General features: G+C 39.2%; 1 protein-coding gene across 2 annotated transcripts in view; it reads right to left on the reverse strand.

The window, feature by feature from the left end:
- Positions 1-19,065, reverse strand: part of trappc9 (trafficking protein particle complex subunit 9) — a 169,293-nt gene that overhangs the window by 61,355 nt on the left and 88,873 nt on the right. For both annotated transcript variants that reach the window (XM_023960198.2, XM_023960197.2), the window contains one exon: positions 8,224-8,334. In XM_023960198.2, the coding sequence (XP_023815966.1) occupies positions 8,224-8,334 (111 nt within the window). The remainder of the gene's footprint in view (positions 1-8,223; positions 8,335-19,065) is intronic.

Consider the following 19,065-nt stretch of genomic DNA (forward strand, 5'->3'; position numbering starts at 1 on the left):
ATGTACTATTTGACATAATATCAGGCACCATCGAACATGATTGCTACCAAAACCAATGATGGTGATGAAATTGTTCTGGGTACAGAGGGAGACATCCCAGCATTTATCCTCCAGACAGCTCAGAGGAAGGCTCAGATGGGCTCAGAGCTGAGAATTAGATACCATTACAACATTCAAGCTATTCTCTAAAGAAAAAACAACATGAACTGCTTTTACCTTTTGTGATTTTTGAACAGTAGATATGTTATGGAAATTACTGTCTCAGCTCAACTCCTATTTTTGTCAAAGAGCAAACAGAAAGAGTTGCTGTTTGTCAGAATTTCCACATTGGATGTGAACTTGAATTTCACAAAGGTCAAGCAGGCCTGAATACATAGCAATACTCAAATAAAAGACTTTCACAAAAGGGAGAAGATCGGAGCTGATGTGCTGTATGCAGTAGAGGGTGGGCGGAACAGAACCCACATTCCCATTTTCAGGATGAAACGATAAACCCGAAACTAAACACTTTTACATTTCTGTTTGCATTTTGATGCGTTTTATAATGAGGGACAGCAATTTTTATCAAAGATGTCGACAAACAGAATCTAAGCAAAGAGGAAAGTGTTATTACATGTTATGTGGGTCTGTACCATTTTCTAGTCTGCTCATTTAAAAAAGAGAGAGGGACTTGCTGTTTTGAGACGGATCGGGTCTGACGTATCTTCTCCGGGGAAAAACTTGACATGAACATTTCTCTCTAATCTCTGTGTAACCCATTCAAGTTTGCCTATTTTTCACCTGCGGACTGCTCTTATCCACCAGTAAAAGCAGTGTGCCGTAAGGACACCGTAAAATAGCAGCACTTGTGCGTCAAAAGTACATGTAACTTACAATATCTATACATTATCCTTATCTTCTCACTATACTCTTAGCACACGCACGAGAATGGTATCTTCCATTATCGGGACATCTTGAGGTGTCAAGGTAACTGCAAGACACACCTGAGCTCCTCTTCAGATGCAGCCACTCCTTTCTATGACCCTTCATGGGCCCGGACAACCCAAAAACCCACAGCACCTGTGTGGGTCAACAACCCCCCATAACCAAGCATGTGACTAAGGCTTCACTTTGGAAAATAAATGGTAGCTGCAATCATTATTTGGCCGAGTACCCCCCCAATAATCTGTCTATAGTATTCTTATATTATGCCTTCTGATATTTAGTTGATTCATGTTCATAAATATTTCATAACAAGTCATAGAAATCATAGCATTTGTATTGTCAACGTTGCATCACTATGTCTAATACTAGATAAATGCTCAATTTAAGTCCTTGGTGAAGACATTCTGTCCACCAAATTGTGGTTAAATCAAATGCTTTAAAAACATCAGAATGATTCATCCTGTAACATTAAATGAAGCATAAATAAGTCAGTCACACTCTGCCTTGATCTAAAACCAATTACAATAGGAATCAAAGGAGGAATTTCAGTGTGAACGTCTTTCTAACAGCTGCTCGGACTGCTTGTCATCTTCATGCATGGAAGCCTTTTCACCATTTTTCTTATGTAGCTGTGAAAGGAAATGAAGGAGACCGTCGGAAATGATTCCATGTTAGCGGTCGGGGAAAACGAACAACAGCAGCCATTTGTGGGTCTGTCAGATGAAAGGCTTTGCTGTGACATTCCTGTATAAAGACTGCAGAAAACCTCTGGAGACTGACATCTCATTTGTGCCCGAGCAGATCAGAGATGTTAGCGCTGAAAGAGTCAGGAGCACAACACGGCTCAGCAGACGGTGGGGTGAACATCCTGGTTTGTGTAGCAATAATAAAGCGATTTCCCCTGAAACGGAACTGAGTGACCTGTGTTGTAACAGTGCTAAATAAATAAAGTTTGATTTGATTTGATTTGGATCCCACCTTCCACCCACCTGCTATTACATTAGCTCTTCGCTCAATTAAAATCACCTTCAGAACTTTATTTTTATGTCCATCGGTATACAACAATGAATACATTTGCCTAAACAATGTGTTTGTCCATGCATTTCCTAGTTTTGAGTGATGTTTGTGGTCATTGTGAACCTCCAAATAAAAAAACCTGAAAATGTACCTTTGCTTACTGACCAGGGGCTAAATTCAAAAGAGCTGCAAAGAACAAACAAGCCTCAGAATCAGAAATGAGTTGAACTTCTAAAAAATGCTTGGGTTAAATGCAGGCTGTAATTTGGTTTGAATATTTAGAGTTTCTATTGCGTTTGTAACCGTTTAACCTCCCTTTCGACAATTACACAAGAAAAAAATCCGGCAAAATCATAAAAGCCGAACCTTCAGTTTGATGCTTTTTCCTTCAATCTTTGATCAAATTTGACTTGCAGTGGGCTGTGAATGACTGCAGAGGTGAAAAAAGCGACATGTGTCTCAGCAGAATGCAGTATGAATGTCAAAAGCCTTACATTAGTCCCCTCAGAATTGATGTATTCCTGGATAAAAATGCAGCATTTACACAAAAGCTTCTTGGTGCTGTTGACCGCTTCAAGTGCTTTTAAAGCTGCATTCATCATTCATCCATTCACACCTTCCTCTCTCCTATTATATAGAGAAGACTTCAACTTCACACAGCTGTGCAAACAGAGAGGAAGCACAGGGTCAAGTATGCTTTTAAGATTATATATATATATATATATATATGCACTGTTTTTATATGAAAAAATACAGCAGATGTTTGAGAGCAGAAAAATCTCAGTCAGCATTTTAAATGGAAAGCAGTTTTTTTAAATAATTCTAATCACTGACTTTATTAGAGAACTGGTCTAAGAGAGTGTAATGTCGTCCATATATTGTTTTACTACCAGCTCCAATGAAATGAAGTCAATTAAGTTGCTATTTTTCTGCATTATACAGTCATGGCCAAATGTTTTGAGAATGACACAAATCTTAGTTTTCACAAAGTTTGCTGCTAAACTGCTTTTAGAACTTTGTTTCAGTTTCTGTGATGTACTCAAATATAATTACAAGCACTTTATTTGTTTCAAAGGCTTCTATGGACAATCACATTTATGCAAAGTCCGTATTTGCAGTGTTGGCCCTTCTTTTTCAGGACCTCTGCAGTCCGACTGGACATGTTCTCAATCCACTTCTGGGCCAAATCCTGACTGATAGCAACCCATTCTTTCAGAATCACTTCTTGGAGTTTGTCAGAATTAGCGGGTTTTTATTTGTCCACTCGCCTCTTAAGGATTGACCACAAATCCTCAATGGGATTAAGATGTGGGAAGTTTCCTACCACGGACCCAAAATGTCAACGTTTTGGTTCCCGAGCCACTTAGTTATCACTATGACACGACGCTTCATCGTGCTGGAAAATTTGCTGTTGGAGGATGCTTTGGTACCATTTTTTATTCTGTGTTTTGGGGCAAAATTGTGAGTGAGCCCACTCCCTTGGATGAGAAGCAACCCCACACATGAATGGTCTCAGGATGCTTTGCTGTTGGCGTGACACAGGACTGATGGTAGCGCTCACCTTTTCTTCTCCAGACAAGCCTTTTTCCTGACGTTCAGAAGGAGGCTTCATTGGAGAATGCGACTTTGTCCTCAGCAGTCCATTCACCATCCTTTCTGCAGAAGATCAATCTTTCCCTGGTGTTTTTTTGGGGGTAGAAGTGGCTTCTTTGCTGCCCTTCTTGACACAAGGCCATCTTCCAGAAGTCTTGGCCTCACTGTGCGTGCAGATGTGTTCACACCTGCCTGCTGCCGTTCCTGAGCAGCTCTGCACTGGTGGACCTCTGCTCCCACATCGTCTTCAGGACACCATCCTGGCGCTTGCTGGACTTTCTTGGACGTCCTGAAGCCTTCTTAACAAGAATTCAAACTCTGTCCTTGAAGTTCTTGATGATCGTATAAATTGCTGATTTAGGTGCAATCTTAGTTGCCACAATATCCTCGCCTGTGAAGCCATTTTGTGAAGCCGTCTTTGCAGGTCAACTTAGATAACTTGCAATTAAAAAATAGGACTGGACATGTTAAAAAAACATGTTAAAAAAAAAAGCACAGAATGATTATTCTGACCAAAAGAATGACTGAGTAACAGCTGTTTATTTCTCCACAGAAGTCTACGGGATTCTGGCTTCTAGGAGTCAGCAGGAACTTCCTGTTTGGAACTCTGGGCTTGGGGGGGGGGGGGGGTTGTCACTCAGTCACTTCTCTTATCCAGTCAAGGTCAACACCAATCACAGTCAACAATTCTACAAATGTTGCATTTAAACCTTTAAATAATTCTTTAAGGGGTTGAAACCATAAATAATAAAATTAACAGAGGTTTTTTTTTAGACATTCAAGTTTAGAACAGAGACAAGACTAACGAGAACAGAGGCCATGTGATTAGATGATACAATAAATTCAGTGTTCTGACGTTCCTCCCATTTGACACTTTACTCAAAATGTTTCATGTTGTTGACTTCATCTCCTCATTTATGTGCTGAACTGCTTTTGTGAGTCTAATGGTCAAACCCAGCAGCCCTGAAAACATTTCTTCCTTCCCCGCTGGGATTGTTTCTAGATTCAAAGACGTTTCAGGATTCTGAACAATAAACATGAAGTGGGTCAGTCATGCGGACCGGAATTACAAAACAAATTATAAAACAATTATGTTATACAGTCAAAGTTTCAGTCTCTTCCAGATGCCCAACACACCTTCTCAGTAGTCTGTTTACAGTCATTCTTCAGGTACATCAAACAGTTTAGAGTCAAAGCTCAAAATCATTTCCTCTGAACTAAAATTAATGCAAAGAAAAACTAAAATATGTCTTTGCTTCATATTGATTGTATTCCATCAGTCATTTAATTGTTATACCAACTTAATGCATTTCAGTTTTACAAAATGGTATTTTGGTCTCAGGTCCTCCTTTATTAAAAATAAGAGTTTATCTTTTATGCAGGTTTATAAAAAAAAAAAAAAAGAACTTAAAAGCTTGAAGGTGTTTTTATTCCTTGTTGAGGGTCTGTTTTTTTTGTTGCGGTGAGGTGTGTAGACAGACCCACCACCTGTGCTGCTATTCCCACCTTACCAGGCGGCCCTGCCGCTCTTGCAGGTTCCGATCACACAGTGATGCCAAACACTGTGTGAAAATGACCACATAAACTACAGAGACGAGCTGATGACAGCACCTTATGATGCAGGAGTCGCCTTGAAAGCGTTCTGGTCTTCAGACTGTTGTCCTGCACTGCTTGGGGTTTTAAAGTCAGTCCAGCCCACAGAGTGAATAGAAAAGGTGCCATTATTGATTGAGCTCATTATTGAGCTCCTCTGCTTTGATTTTTTCAAACACAGTGATATTAGTATATGAAAATACTACATGCTCAGTTATGAAAACCTCTTTTTCGTTTTTTTGAAGATATTCAAGATTGACAGGTTCAAAGATTTTTCTGGGCAATTAAAATGTGAGCAGTCCACCAGGAGCAATGACAATAAACACCAGAACACACAACAGTAGATAAAAAAGATAAAGAAGAATACAAATAAGGAGAAACATGAGTTGACAGTTAAGCAAAGTATCAGTGCACGTGATCTGACTCAGTCCGGCTTGTTCTGTTCCAGAAGATATCAGTGATAATTCGCTGCAGTTGCATTTCTCCTGAGTGAGGATTATTTTAAGAGAGCTGAGCTGTTTGGCTGTGTCTGAAAAGATGCCTTTCCACCCCCTAATTCCCCTCAAATAACAGCATCCCACCCCTGTGGAGAAAGGAGTATGAGTCACCAGCTGTGTACCCCCGCCTGCACCCAAACTTGCAGCTGAGTCCACGCCGTCAGGAATCCTAATTTACCTCTTTGGAGGTGGCCGGAAGGAGCCGGAAGACGGGCAGAACTCTGCAGAGCACGGACCTTTGCAGGTGTGAAGGCCCTGTCTCTCAAAGCTAAAGAATTAACAAAGTCTTCCTCCTAATCTTATTTGTTCCTATTGAGAATATTACTATATTATTTAAAAAGTAGACAGAAACATTTTCTAACTTTTCTTTTGTTTTATTAACAGAGTAGGTAAGGCCATGCTTGGTATTTTTTTACTCTGCAGCTACGCGGACTAAACCTTAGTGTTTCTGGAAGGGGATCTGAACTTCAGCGATGAGAAGCAGACGGAGGAGCTCTGTTACATGTGTTCATATGCACAATCAAACGATTCAGTACTAAACTATAACAGGATTTCTAAGTGCAAAATAAAAGACAAAAATGATGCACAAGTACACACCAGGCCCCACCTCCTCTGCCACAAATAAAGAAAATAACCCTATTTGCAGCATAAATAGGGTTTTTCTGCTCATAAAGTTTGTCAGGGTCAGTTGATTTTACTGTTTATGTCTTTTTTCATCAACTTACAACCTGAAAACCTTAACTTGAGGGAGCAGAACGTGTCTGATCTGCTGAAACTGCTCCGTCTGAGGAACCTCTGAAAACAACTGTTCTTTGACTTGTTTGATTCAGAATTCAGACAGGAGAGGAGGAATGTCTAACTTTAGATACTCAGTCCAGATGAACTTTTAAACATGTTTTTCTGCCCTAGAACAGCCCTGGATGAGTGCGTCTTCACAGAGATGCATCATTCAGATCAAGGAAAGTAACAGGCGGGACAAAAGAATCAAATATTCTCATGACAGATTAATCTTCTGTCTTTCTGGGGGGTTTTTTAAATTCTTTTTGGTGCCATTTTGCTTCAATTGGCATGTTTTGCTGACTCATGCAATCACTGTCTGCTATCACGCTGGAAAATACCATCTCTGGTAAATGGCGTGCACTTTTATGACGTGTGTGACAACACGTGATTCTTTACTGCAAAAGTATTTTAAACATAAGGAGGACGTTTTGTTGGAGAATTTTAAACACTGAAAATGTCAGGTTTTCTTTTTCTTTGTAAATCAAAACTCTTATCGAAGTGCTTTACCATTCCGTTTCTGCTGTCAGATATGATATTTAGCAGGTCTGAAGGGATCGGTTCCTTTGCATGAGTGATTTTTTTGGAGAGCTGCCTGGTAATCGGCTGCTTGGACTGAACCATTGAGCGCTCCCCTATTAGGGGAAAATGGCCACACGTCTCAACAAACTCTGCTTCACTTTCTTAGTCTTTTTTTAATGTAAAACGTATTAAAAACGTCCAGCTTATTGTCATTCACTATGAAATTATTTAAGGATATAATGAGACTATGCAAATGCTAATTTAGCATCAAACAATATAAAGTCCTAAAAACACAAAAGAAGAAGGAGGTAAATGATGAATATGCTCTAAAAATGATCAGCTTTAGCATTTTTTAAGTCGTAACTCAGTTAATTGATTTATACCATAGTGAATTCTCCATTCTGATTGGCTGCTGGGTGTGGATTAAAAAGTGATACCACAGCCACAATGTACGTCTAAAAAAGTAGTTCCGGTCACATAGCTTAAATGTTCTATGTCACTACACTGGCTTCTTTAAAACAAACTTTAGCTTCATCATCTGGACAAAAACAAGCAGTAAGAGGAGAACTTTCTCTCTGAACTGATGCTTTATTTAACCCATCGTGGCGATCAGCTTATATATCGCTTTTACTATGTCAGTCCCGGCTCAACCGGCTAAGTGGCGTGTCATGTTACCATGACAACGCGCAGCACAATGCAACAAATAGTCTGCTTTTTGTGTAAAAAGTAATCTAAACCAAAAAGATAACAAGAATAAAGTACTAAAAACTGAATGAACATTTATTTGTTTTGTAAGTGACCATGATATAAGCGGTATGATGGCTGTCCGACTTGAGGCTTTCTTGGCGTGCGTTAATTTCTGATAATGCACACTTAGTCTGCCTTTAACCCTTACTTACAAAATTAAACAAAGTGCAGTAAAACTGGATTTTGCCGCCAAACACTAACAGAAAGGATTTGCTTTTCCTTCAATAATATCAATCAGAGGAAAAACAATACTGAGTAACGCAAAGAAAAAGTAAAAAAATCTGCCTCAACTTGTATGACTTTTTAAGTATTACTCATGTTTTTGATTTGGTTCAAGTCAAATTCCAGAAAAAGTTTAATATTTAAATTTGTATTTCATGTTTTTCAGTCAAGCTTCATTTCTTAATTTACAGACGTTTCTTATGGGTCATCTTCAAATGATTCATGTTTAAATGCTTTCCTCTGGAAGTGGTTAAGTACAGCGACTGGACTGAAGGTCTGGAGATCCTTTTCATGATGCTCTTTCATTCCAGGTAATCCGTGTCTCACTCACCTCTGGCACTCGCTGGCGTGCAGAACCAGGTCCTGGTTGTTCTTGGCGCTGACTGTGAGCTCGTGCTCCGTTGGGTTAAAGATGTCGAGCAGGAGATGACACTGTCGGGTGCTGAGGACAGAAGAACATCAGGAGAAGGTTAATGCCAACATTCCACCATGCATTCGCCTAGAATTCCAAAAAAGAAATCTTAGCACCACCATCAGCAAAGGCCGACTACATTACCCCAAAAAAAGACAATGTTTATTCATCAGGATCCGATTACTTTCTAAAAAATACAGGCATGGCGAATGCACTGGACCCGGCAGATAAAGAGAGGGCGCAGCGTGAAGTACTCGTCAGTCCTTGTCATAACATGAAAGGTGGCCGTGCTTTCATCAGGCCGGCAGGCCTCACTAAAGCAGCTCATTTCCACATCATCCTGGGGCCTGCTTTTCTCATGCAGATCAGAGGACGCCCCATTTGTGATTCAGATCAAGATGCTGGATTTTCAAAGAGTTAATTTTAACCCCCGAGTAGGTGGTGTTTTTTCCAGCTTCAACAGATGAAAGGAGACACTGTCTGTGCAAATGGAACAGAACGTCGTGTGAGACCAGCGAGCTGTTCAAAATGTGCGTCTGCAGAGGTAAGAAGGTGATAAACACGTAACCATATTGATAAGGACAGACAGGAAATGGAAATTAATAAAGAAAAAGAATGTAGAGACAAAATTCCACAGAGGGGAAATTCAATAACGGCTTTAAGTGTAGAAAGAAGCTATATGTTATTTGGTCTCATTAAAGACCTGAAGTAAAAACAAAAGTTCTCCCCCTGAAGTCTCATCCCAAGCGGCATATCTGAGAAAATCGGATCGGTCTTTCCTTTTTTTTTTGCAGTGATCTTCCTGCACTCCTCTCAGCAACCTTTGAAGAGCTTTTCTCCATTAGACAGAATTTTCTCACAGTTTCCTGCTCACTCTTGCCCTTCACAGTTGGAGATTTTACATGTTCTATCCATTAGATAACAGAAAATACTCTGGGTGGTGCCTGAAAAGAATTCAGAAAATGGAAGGCTTAATGCCAAAGACCTGCAGCTCCTCTTTCTTCAGCACACCCTGACTTGTAGATGACGCTCTTCCTATTCAGGCTGAATATTAACAAATACAACATTTCTGATTCCATAACAAACAAGTACCGCCTCCTATTTTCTTCTTATTATGGTAAATTTATTGCAGCGCAGGAACAGTAAAAGAAAAGAAAAATTCTGCAGAATCCAAAATATGAGGACTTGTCATGATGCAAAAGCTCCTCTGAGCATCTCTGCAAGAATGTGTCCAAAACATCCGTCTGCATGTCTCTGATGATTCTCAGCTTTAACCAGTTATATCTTTGCTATTAATGTGACCACGGAGTTGAGTGATGGGATTAGTGTTTGTCCCTTCAGAAAGGATGCTTCGGCGTTAAAAGAGATACTAAAGGTCGCACCGGACGCTTTTTCCCTTTGAATGCACTTTTAAAAGGTTAGAAAATGGTTGGCGAGTCCGTTTGGATCACGTCTGTGTTTGTAACAAACTTTAACCATGAAAACAACCTGATTCATGTTTTTACTGCTCTCAGTTGCTTAAGACAGAATGTTGAACAGATTAAATTCATGATTGTGTGAAAATGAGGCGTCTGGTAATTAATGTGAAACCGGTTTCACCGTCTTTTCATAACACATCATGTTGTAGGTAGAAAGAAAAAGTCAGCAATAGAAGAGCACAGAGTTCTGCTGTGAGTGTTAGGTTGTGTATGAAGGTAACTAAAGGGGCTTTGGTTTCAACCACAGACGTTGTAGCCGAAGATCTGACATCTCCACAGGATTCTGAACAATAAACATGAAGTGGGTCAGTCATGCGGAGCAGAATTACAAAACAACTTATGAAACAATTATGTTATACATTTCAAAACAAAATTAAAGCTTTAATCAAATTGTAAAAGTTTACTATGAAATACTTCTCTCCATGCTGATGAAGTCTTTCATGAATCAGAATAAGTTTTACTGTCTTGGTGTCTCCGTCAGCATGGAGCGTCGCTGAGGTGAACAATCAGACCTCCAAGTACAGGAACAGAGACCGCTCCGTTACATAAAGGTCTGAAGATTGACGAGGGAAAAGTTTATGCCTCGTTTTTAATGAGTCTACCATTTTTGGCCCCCTTTGGATGTAGGTTCATAGAGAAATGGAATAGCTTGGTTAAGGCGGAGCTACTGTTGAAACCCGTTGATTGGCTGAAGCTCACTACAACTAAAGAAACCTCCAAGAAAGCGTCTGTATTCCTCTTTGTCGCCCTCAATCTTCTCTCAAGCAACATTAAATGCTTTGTAGAAACGAAGCACCAAAAGCCAAACGGAAAAAAGGAGCTGCTGGATGATCTTTGTTGTTGTTTATGGCTTCATCCGCCATGCACTATGTTGGTCCAACTTTTACTGAAAATGCTCTGGACCATTCTAAACCAGACTATATCGGACTATATCCGCTCAGTGGAAACTTGAGGCTTGAGTGAATGTACAGTATCCCCCTCTTACTATATTGCAGTTCACCTTTCATGGCATTTCACTTAATTTGTTTTATTTTTTGTGCAATTTCGCATGATTTTTTTTTTTTTTGACAGCACATCATGTTCTAAGTCCTGATTGGCCATTTTAATCAATCTCCTAAATCTGTTGCATCTCCTGTACAGCTTGGCAAATCTACATTAGTCTTCAATTGCAATCAGATCTTTGTCTTCAGTTTATAAAACCGGATTCATTTTTCTATGAAAGTATGAACTTTGTGAGTTTAAACTAAAGAAAAAAAAGTGCAAATGTTCATGTCTGTCTGACAAAAGTGTATAATGTGTGTAGTGAGGAGTTTTACAGTATTAGAACATCTGTAATTGGTGTAAAAAGTAAAGTTGATTACTTCATGGAATTTTCCTTGGACAGTTTATTTTTAGAACATAATCCCTACAATAAACAAGAATAGACTGATTATTTGCCACAGAGACTGCAGAAGGCAACGCTGAGGACTTTGAAGCAGTAATAACTGAATTTCCACATCCAATCATTTTGATAAGTATTCTGCGCAGAGAGCTAAGTTAACTAAATAATTTAGAACATTTTGAACTATTTGTCTCCATTTCTGAGTGAATTTTTGAACTGCTTTTCATGAACACAGCATTGGGCTGAGGGGGAGCTGCAGTATCAGACCGGGATGCATTTCAACCTGCTTCTTTGTTCAAAACCAATCAACCATCAATGAAATATTAATGGTTTTTCAACCTTTAATGAATCTCTGAATAACTCTTGTGTGCGGGCTGCAGATCTTTAGCACTAACATTTGTATTCCTGGAAGGTGTTGGTTCCACAGCGACCATTTTCGGGGTCATTATGGGTCAGAGGCAGGGAAGGAAGACAAGAAAACCCACATTTTGATCCTGCTGATCCAAATTAATGTATTTCTGCAACAAAAACACCAATGACTTTTTATGCAGCACCAGGAAAATAACCAAGCGTCAGTGCAGAGTGAGTATGCAGCTTTTGTAGGGCAGGACAATAACTGCTTATCCACTCAGCCAGTTCTGCCAACTGGAATCAATAATTGCTGGTCTGCTTCGGCACAAAAACACATCGACTTCTTCTCAGCACACAACAGGGAAAGGCCTCAGTCAGCACTTTGTGTTTTGGGGTTCAGCTGCTTTTGGATTATTTTTAGTCACTCAAAAGCTTACTCAGCACATTGTATTCTATTTTCAAGCACACAATCAAAGCCAAGCTTTTAAACAGAAGGTCAGCATTCACCATAAAGTATTTACAATGATGGCTGGTTTCATTAGGAATAATGAATCAACAAGAGACCTGCACAGAAGGAAAGGGAATGCAAGTTTGTATTAGAAGTGTTTGGGAGATCTGCATATGAGGAGAAACATTTTTCCAAATGTTTAAGTATGGAAGATGAGCTGGAGCTAATAAGGAAGGATGACTATTTAAGCTGCAGAGCTTTGAGAACAAAGTCAGAAAGCTGGAATTGGGGCTAGATCCAAGAGCCTCTGTTTCTACCAACCGGGCTACTTCAAAGCCCTTTGGACTTTTCAGGGGTACGAGGCTGGCAGGGCTGTCCTTTGAGCCCTCTTGTATTTGCTCTAGTGTTACAACCTCTTGCAGCTTCTCTTGCAGGAAAGGTTAATGTAATTTAGACAATTACTGCCCCCAGGTTCGGCCCTTCCTATAAAGATACCTGTTGATTATTTTTGACAATTTGATAGACTGTGCAATAAATGTTTGTGGAACAGTAATTGTCCCAGACTTATAACTAAAAGCTTAGAGGCCGGTAGACCTGGGAGGGTTAGGGGTCCCAAACTTAACTCTTTACCACTACGCGTTTTGTCTGAGACACATTATTCATTGGGCCCTGCCTCCGGAAAGAGCTCCTTATTGGGATAATCTTGAGAGTCAGATGTGCAACCCACTTCTTCCACAACACCTTATCACTACAGAACTCTGTTAACACCCAAAGCCACCCTTATTTTACAGTTTGTTTGAAAAAGAAATGTTACTATACTAGGCTTTTGCACACCTTCATACTATGGCCACAGTTTGGTGTAACCCCAGTCTGTGGATCGACAAATCCCCTTTTTGTTAAGGCCCTTGGGTGAAGAGGGGGCGTTTTGTTGCTGGGTGTATGGTACGAAGGGCAAACTTTGAACTCTTTCAACGACCTCATTATTTAATACCAAATACCTTTGAATCAATTTTGGAGATATTTACAGCTTCAACATCTGTTGTCTCACTCTTTTGGTTCACCAACATCCTGTCCTGAGGTTCACTTGTGCTGAAAAGGTCTTTGGAAAATGCCAAAGGGCTTGTGAAATACGCATACGCTCCTGGGCCGTAGTGACGTCACAACAGCTCATGAATTCAAATTTAGCGTCTTTGCAACATTTTGATTGACAGCGATTTAAAAGGAGAAATACTCAGAAATGCAAATAAATAAATTACTATTTTTATGACATTTATTCTCTTTTATAAGAAAAACACCACAAGTACATGTCAAAAACTCAAAAAACATGATTGTCATCAAAGGGGGACTTTAAGGCATCGTGTGCTTTGATTAAAATCGTTGTTTTTTTTTAATCGTATTATTTGCTACAGATTTGGCTACTTTGAAAAATAATTAAATTACATTAAAAACGTATGTAAAGCTAAATTATAACTAATCATGAATTATCTTCTTTGATTCCAAATTATTTTTGTGATAACTTTGCCAATTTGCCTGATTGCTTTCAAATGTTGGTCATTGTGCTGACACTACATAAATCACAAAAATCAAATTCTATTCGAAAACATTAGGAAGCAGTCTGTTCCGTCGTTTTACATGCACCACACAGGTGCAGGCATCACCAGGAGCTCCAACACTGCAGCTTCATTGCAGCGTCATTTTCTTGAACAGATCTGTCAGACACTTCATGCCAAAAGGATCCTGAGGATGCTTAGTGTCATAAAGTCAGGGGAAAATCCTCCAGGCTCTGGAACAGTCTTACCAGCGTGTGAGACACTATGCATCAACTGCTTCTAGACCAAACTGAGCAAGATGAAAGCAGGTAAGCTCCAGGAGGAGGCTGAAATTCTGTGTCCACGAGTGATCTCTCTGTATAACAAAGATTTAAAAGATGTTGTCTTCCGCTGTGTAAGAGTCAAGCACAGACCTCTTTGAGGGACATCTATAGGACAGAACACCAGAAGGCGTGGCCATCCTCTGGCATAATGTTAGAACAATGTAGGACAAAATGTTTAACTTCCAATTTTTTATTTGTCGAATCAGAAACTCAACAAAGTGACCAAGATGAAGAACTTGGGTCACATCTTAAGACTTGACCTGTGTGGGGATGACGACATTCAGACGGCTCAGACCAGTGTGCTGGCCCGTGAATGTCCTATGAGCGCAGTGGACATGACAACTGCCTGTTGAAGCCAAACTGTAATCCACCCTCCTCTAATTTCTGCTGTTTCAAGATAAAACCAATCTGCTGTTGAATTTTTCCCCAGGGGCCACATCTGCTGCACAACATTCCTTGGCTCATCTGTAGCTAAAATGCTGACACTTTTGCTCATACATTCAAGAAACTGCACAGATGGAATCATTTCAGACTTGAAAGGTGTTGTGAGGAAGATAGAAAAGAGATTAGGACTCGATTGTGACAAAATCTGTCAGGCACAACGATGAAGACGTCGACCCCTGGGTGTCTGAAGGCTCAGCTCCATCTTCCATCCATAAATGAGGCAGCAGTTTAAGTCTGATTGCTCACATCAAGTCCACCACTTGCCTTGATTAAATCCAACTAAACCTGCTTGGAGCCGTTGCAAAATGACAAAACAAACTTTCGTGTTCTGCTGTCAACATCTCACAGGTTTAAAGGAGGATAACTGACAGACGTTGCACCAAATGCCACAAGAGCTCTCCTGAATCTGCAGTACAGCTTTTCAAATATTTTTGTTTATCAAGACAAGAAAAATTAGACTTGATGTAGTAGATTTAGATTTAGAGATATCATTTAGAATAGTCAGGTAAAATTATATTGATGTTTATTGGAAATACCTGGTTTATCAATTATGGATTAGGACCAGATTCAAGTGCAATTTTAGTGCCTTTTACAGTTTGTCTCCTTTTTTTGAGGTTGACATTTAGAATAATTAAGCATAAAAAAGCAAACAAATGAAAGTGGGTTGAGGTGAGGTGAGGTCTGAGATTCTGACGGTCTGTTTTGTCTGTTCGACTTAATGATATGTGGGGGCCAATCCAAGGTCCTGTCAGAAGAAACTGGGATGAATGCAATCACGGCAACTCACTAAGCAAATAATAAAAGGGCTCAGAGCTTCTGGAGACCACGACAACGCATCACAGTGATGTCCAGCGTCAAAACTGCCCTCTGCAGGAGTGACGACAACAATAATCGACATATTCTGTCCTATTGTTCAGCCTCATCAGAGACTCTCTCTGCTGCCAGGATCTCCCGGTTTAGCGTTCCAGTGAAGAGGAGAACAAACTCATCACAGCGTCAAAAAAAGTCACTGAGCTTCCAACAAATATGTTTGCTGTTGTTTATTTAATGACATCTTTCTTTATGGAAGAAGGAATAATAATAACTGGATGGACAACATGTCAGAAAATCAATTAAAAAAATGAGAAAAGATTGTGGAGCCATCCCTTTGCTTTTCCCAACAGAGAGAAACGTTATATTGTTGTCATTATTATTATTACTGTTTTAAAGAAAAATGTTTTTAAAAGTCCACTAACCTAAAAGGGACTGACCGACCAGGGTGCAGTGTGTCTATAGGTAGGTAGAGTGCTAGTTGGACACATCAAATTACTCAAAGGTAGTTTGTTCAGACATACTGTTTTCTGCCTGACAAAACTCAAAGTGCCTGAAAATGATGGTTTGACTCTCTGACTCAAAGAAGATGGAAAAGTCTTTGATTTCATCTCTGATAGCAAATATTCTAACCATTGCTGATTTTTCCCTCTATTGGACTTGGCAAATAAAACCTTTGGACCGTTCACACCAATACAAACTGTTAAACCATGGTCCGGGTGAATACTCTATTCTGATTGGCTGCTGGATGTGCGTTGAAAAGTGATTTACCACAGTGATATACCACAGTGATATACCATACCTAAAAAAGTAGTTCCGGTCAAATAGCATAAATGTTCTGTCTCACTGCACTGGCTTTTCTAAAACAAACTTTAGCTTCATCATCTGGACAAAACAACCAGTAAGAGGTGAACTTTCTCTCTGAACTGATGCTTTATTTAACCCATTGGGACGATCAGCATTTATATTTTGCTTTATATCATCAAATTTTGATTGCACCGGTAGTGCGGCGCCTTGTCATGTTACCGTGACAACGCGCCGCACCAAGTAACAAATGGTCCGCTTTTCGTGAACAAAGCGATCCAAACAGCATAAAAAACAAGAATTAAGGACTAAAAACTGGTTAATATTTATTTCTTTTATAAGTGATAATGCACACTTCGTCAGTCATTAACCTTTACTTATAAGACTGTGTTACATAAAACAGATAATTATTTAAAAAAATATATATATTAAAAACAAAAAATTCTAAAAAACTGTTAATTTTTTAAACCTGTGTTTTTCTGTGGATGTCTTTGTGTTTGTCTGGCCTGCTGTCTTCAGTTCTTTTTGGTGTTAATTGTATCTAAAGCAAAACTGTAGTAGGGGATGATCGGTCATTTTCTTCAGCACTTGTTTTTTTCCTGCTTGTGGTAGTCCAGGGAGTTTAGTATTTGTCATTATTTTCTCTTTTTCTTCATTTTCTGGTAAGAGATTTGCGGACTTAGATTGGTGTGTTTTGTTTGTCATTTTGGCCTTAAGCTCACCCTGAGGCCTTTTGCTTCTTTGCCTCCTCAAGTTAATGTTGTTCGTTATTTATAATTTATGTATATCCCCTATTTGTCTTTTTGTTGAGAAGTTTTTATGTATTTTTTCTTGCTGGTTTAAAGTCTGAGTAAGGCTACTTTTGTGTTATGCTGAAACATTCCCCTAGACAAACACAAGGGCATAATTCCAAATATGAATGATTAATAGTTCTCTTTTAAAATGTTTTAAACCAAATGCAAACATCATCATTTCCGTTTGAATTTAATGGAAATATTTTATTTTTTAACTAAATAAAGACATAAAATCTAATTTAAAACACAAAGAAATTGTTTTTTTTTAACCCATAACTACAATGGCAACAAATTCACCCTAAGCTCCGCCCACGAGTACACAAACAGTACAGAAACTGACATCTGCAGTCTGAGTAAAAAGAAACCAGCAAAGTCTGTTACCCGAGGAGAAGATCTGGCTTGAAAACAGACAAAAAGGGTCAGGAGCTCAGGTGATCTGGGATTGTTTCATAGCAAATAATATTAGAAAATGGTATGAGGTTAAATCATGGAGAATAAAAAGGCCAAATTTCATGAGGAAATCCAGAGAGGAGATGAAGGTAAAAAGTGAGAAGAACATGTGAGGAACCCGAATAAACTGCAAAAGCAAGAATGAGGCTACAAAGAGCAGCAAAGGTGAAGACATGACAAGTGACAGAAAGCAAAACAGATGAGCAGAAAATCAATGCCCACCAGGCTGAGGAGATAATGAAAGTGAAGAAGTAAAGCAGACACTAATGGAAGTTAGAACACTGAGGACATTAAATATACAACCTGAATGGCAGGAAAACCTGAAGGACACTCTAAAGAAACTCTTTGGTTGTTGATGGAAGAGAAGGGAAGGGATGAAAATGACAGATCGAAGGGAACAGTTATAGCATCATTAGGCTATTTCATACCAGTGCTTTTAAATTCTCTTTTACCTTGTAGCAACAGAAACAATCAATAGTACCAGTCCTCTGACCGACAATTGTCCTTCCATAAGGGATGACTGTTGGGAATTCACAAAAACAAAACCTAAACCTTGAGGACCAAAACCAGCTGTGAACATCTGTAAAAACAGCAGAATGCTTTATGAGGACAAACTCTTTAGAAAGGCCAATTCACCTTCACCTTGGAAATGTCTTCACTGAACGATGAAGGGGTTAGCTTTTATTATTCAATTGATTTTGATGAGACACGTGTCAATTCAACAATGATTTGTATATGTAAAAAAAAACAATTAGAAAAAGCAGCTGCTAAGCGTAGGAGGAACATTAAAGTTTCGTACAACCATCGTAAGATCGTGTCTCAAAACCACTACGTTCGTTTAGCGCATTTTCCACGTACGAGTCTTCCGTGATACATGCGTGATATACGTAATTCATAAGTGTTTCGTCATTCGCCGCTGTGCACAGATGTCGATTTTGAGCTGTTCGAAATTTTAGGGCGGTTTAGAATTAAGCATTTTAGTTGTATTTTACATTGTTTATATGCATTTATTATGTAAATCTTTCACAATTGTGTGTAATTTTTTCTAGATGCATACGCAAATTTCTTGTTTCCACAACTGTTCCGCAAATGTCTAAAGGACGTTTCATGTATGTACCACCGATGTATAACTTTTATATCGCGTATACGTCACGTCACGTTAAAGTTATGCAATTGATGCATGAGTCATTAACAAATTACATATAAACAGCGCAATAATCACGCACGGTCCATCTTCTGCATCGATTTATATGTTCTTTGAGTGGTTTATTAGTACTTCTTCTGGGGTTTTAACATGGTTGATTCGTGATACATCTGTGAAATTTTCATTTAAAGAACCAGTTCTTTTCTCACTTTTTCTATGCATATTTACATATGACCAGTCTGTATCCATGCAATATGCACAAAATGTATGTAGTGGCTGTGTGACGGAACGGCCGGTACAAAAACAATGATTTCGTTTAGGTATGGAGAGTGTGATTTACTCATCTGGAAACAAGTTAAGTAAAAAGAAACATTGTGGTTTTTACGAATAGAAAAGTGGGAAAGGTCAAGACAAGGATTAATTAATTTGCAAATAGTGTAAGACTAAAATAAAACACAACAGCAACACTTCCAACTGGTGTGGAAAACAGGCAGGGTGGTGAATCTTGAGGGCCAGGTTTAGGCAGCCTGGCTGCAGCGGGGTGATGGCCGCAAAGGAAAATGAATTGGTTTAATTGAATGTTAGCAGGTGTGCAGACAAAAAAGCATAAGAGAAACTGGATGCTAAAATAAACAAATCAACAAATAAATCAGATGCCCACTTAATCCTTGGACACGCCATTCAGTGAAAATATTGTGCGACATTGAAGCACTGTATTAGAGTATTGGTAGAAATTATTGTGCAATATTGTGCATGCACAGTGACCCCCTCACTATACCTGACC

This window comes from Oryzias latipes, chromosome 11 (genome assembly GCF_053564925.1).
Source record: "Oryzias latipes strain Hd-rR chromosome 11, Olatipes_Hd-rR_3.1".
Lineage (NCBI taxonomy): Eukaryota > Metazoa > Chordata > Actinopteri > Beloniformes > Adrianichthyidae > Oryzias > Oryzias latipes.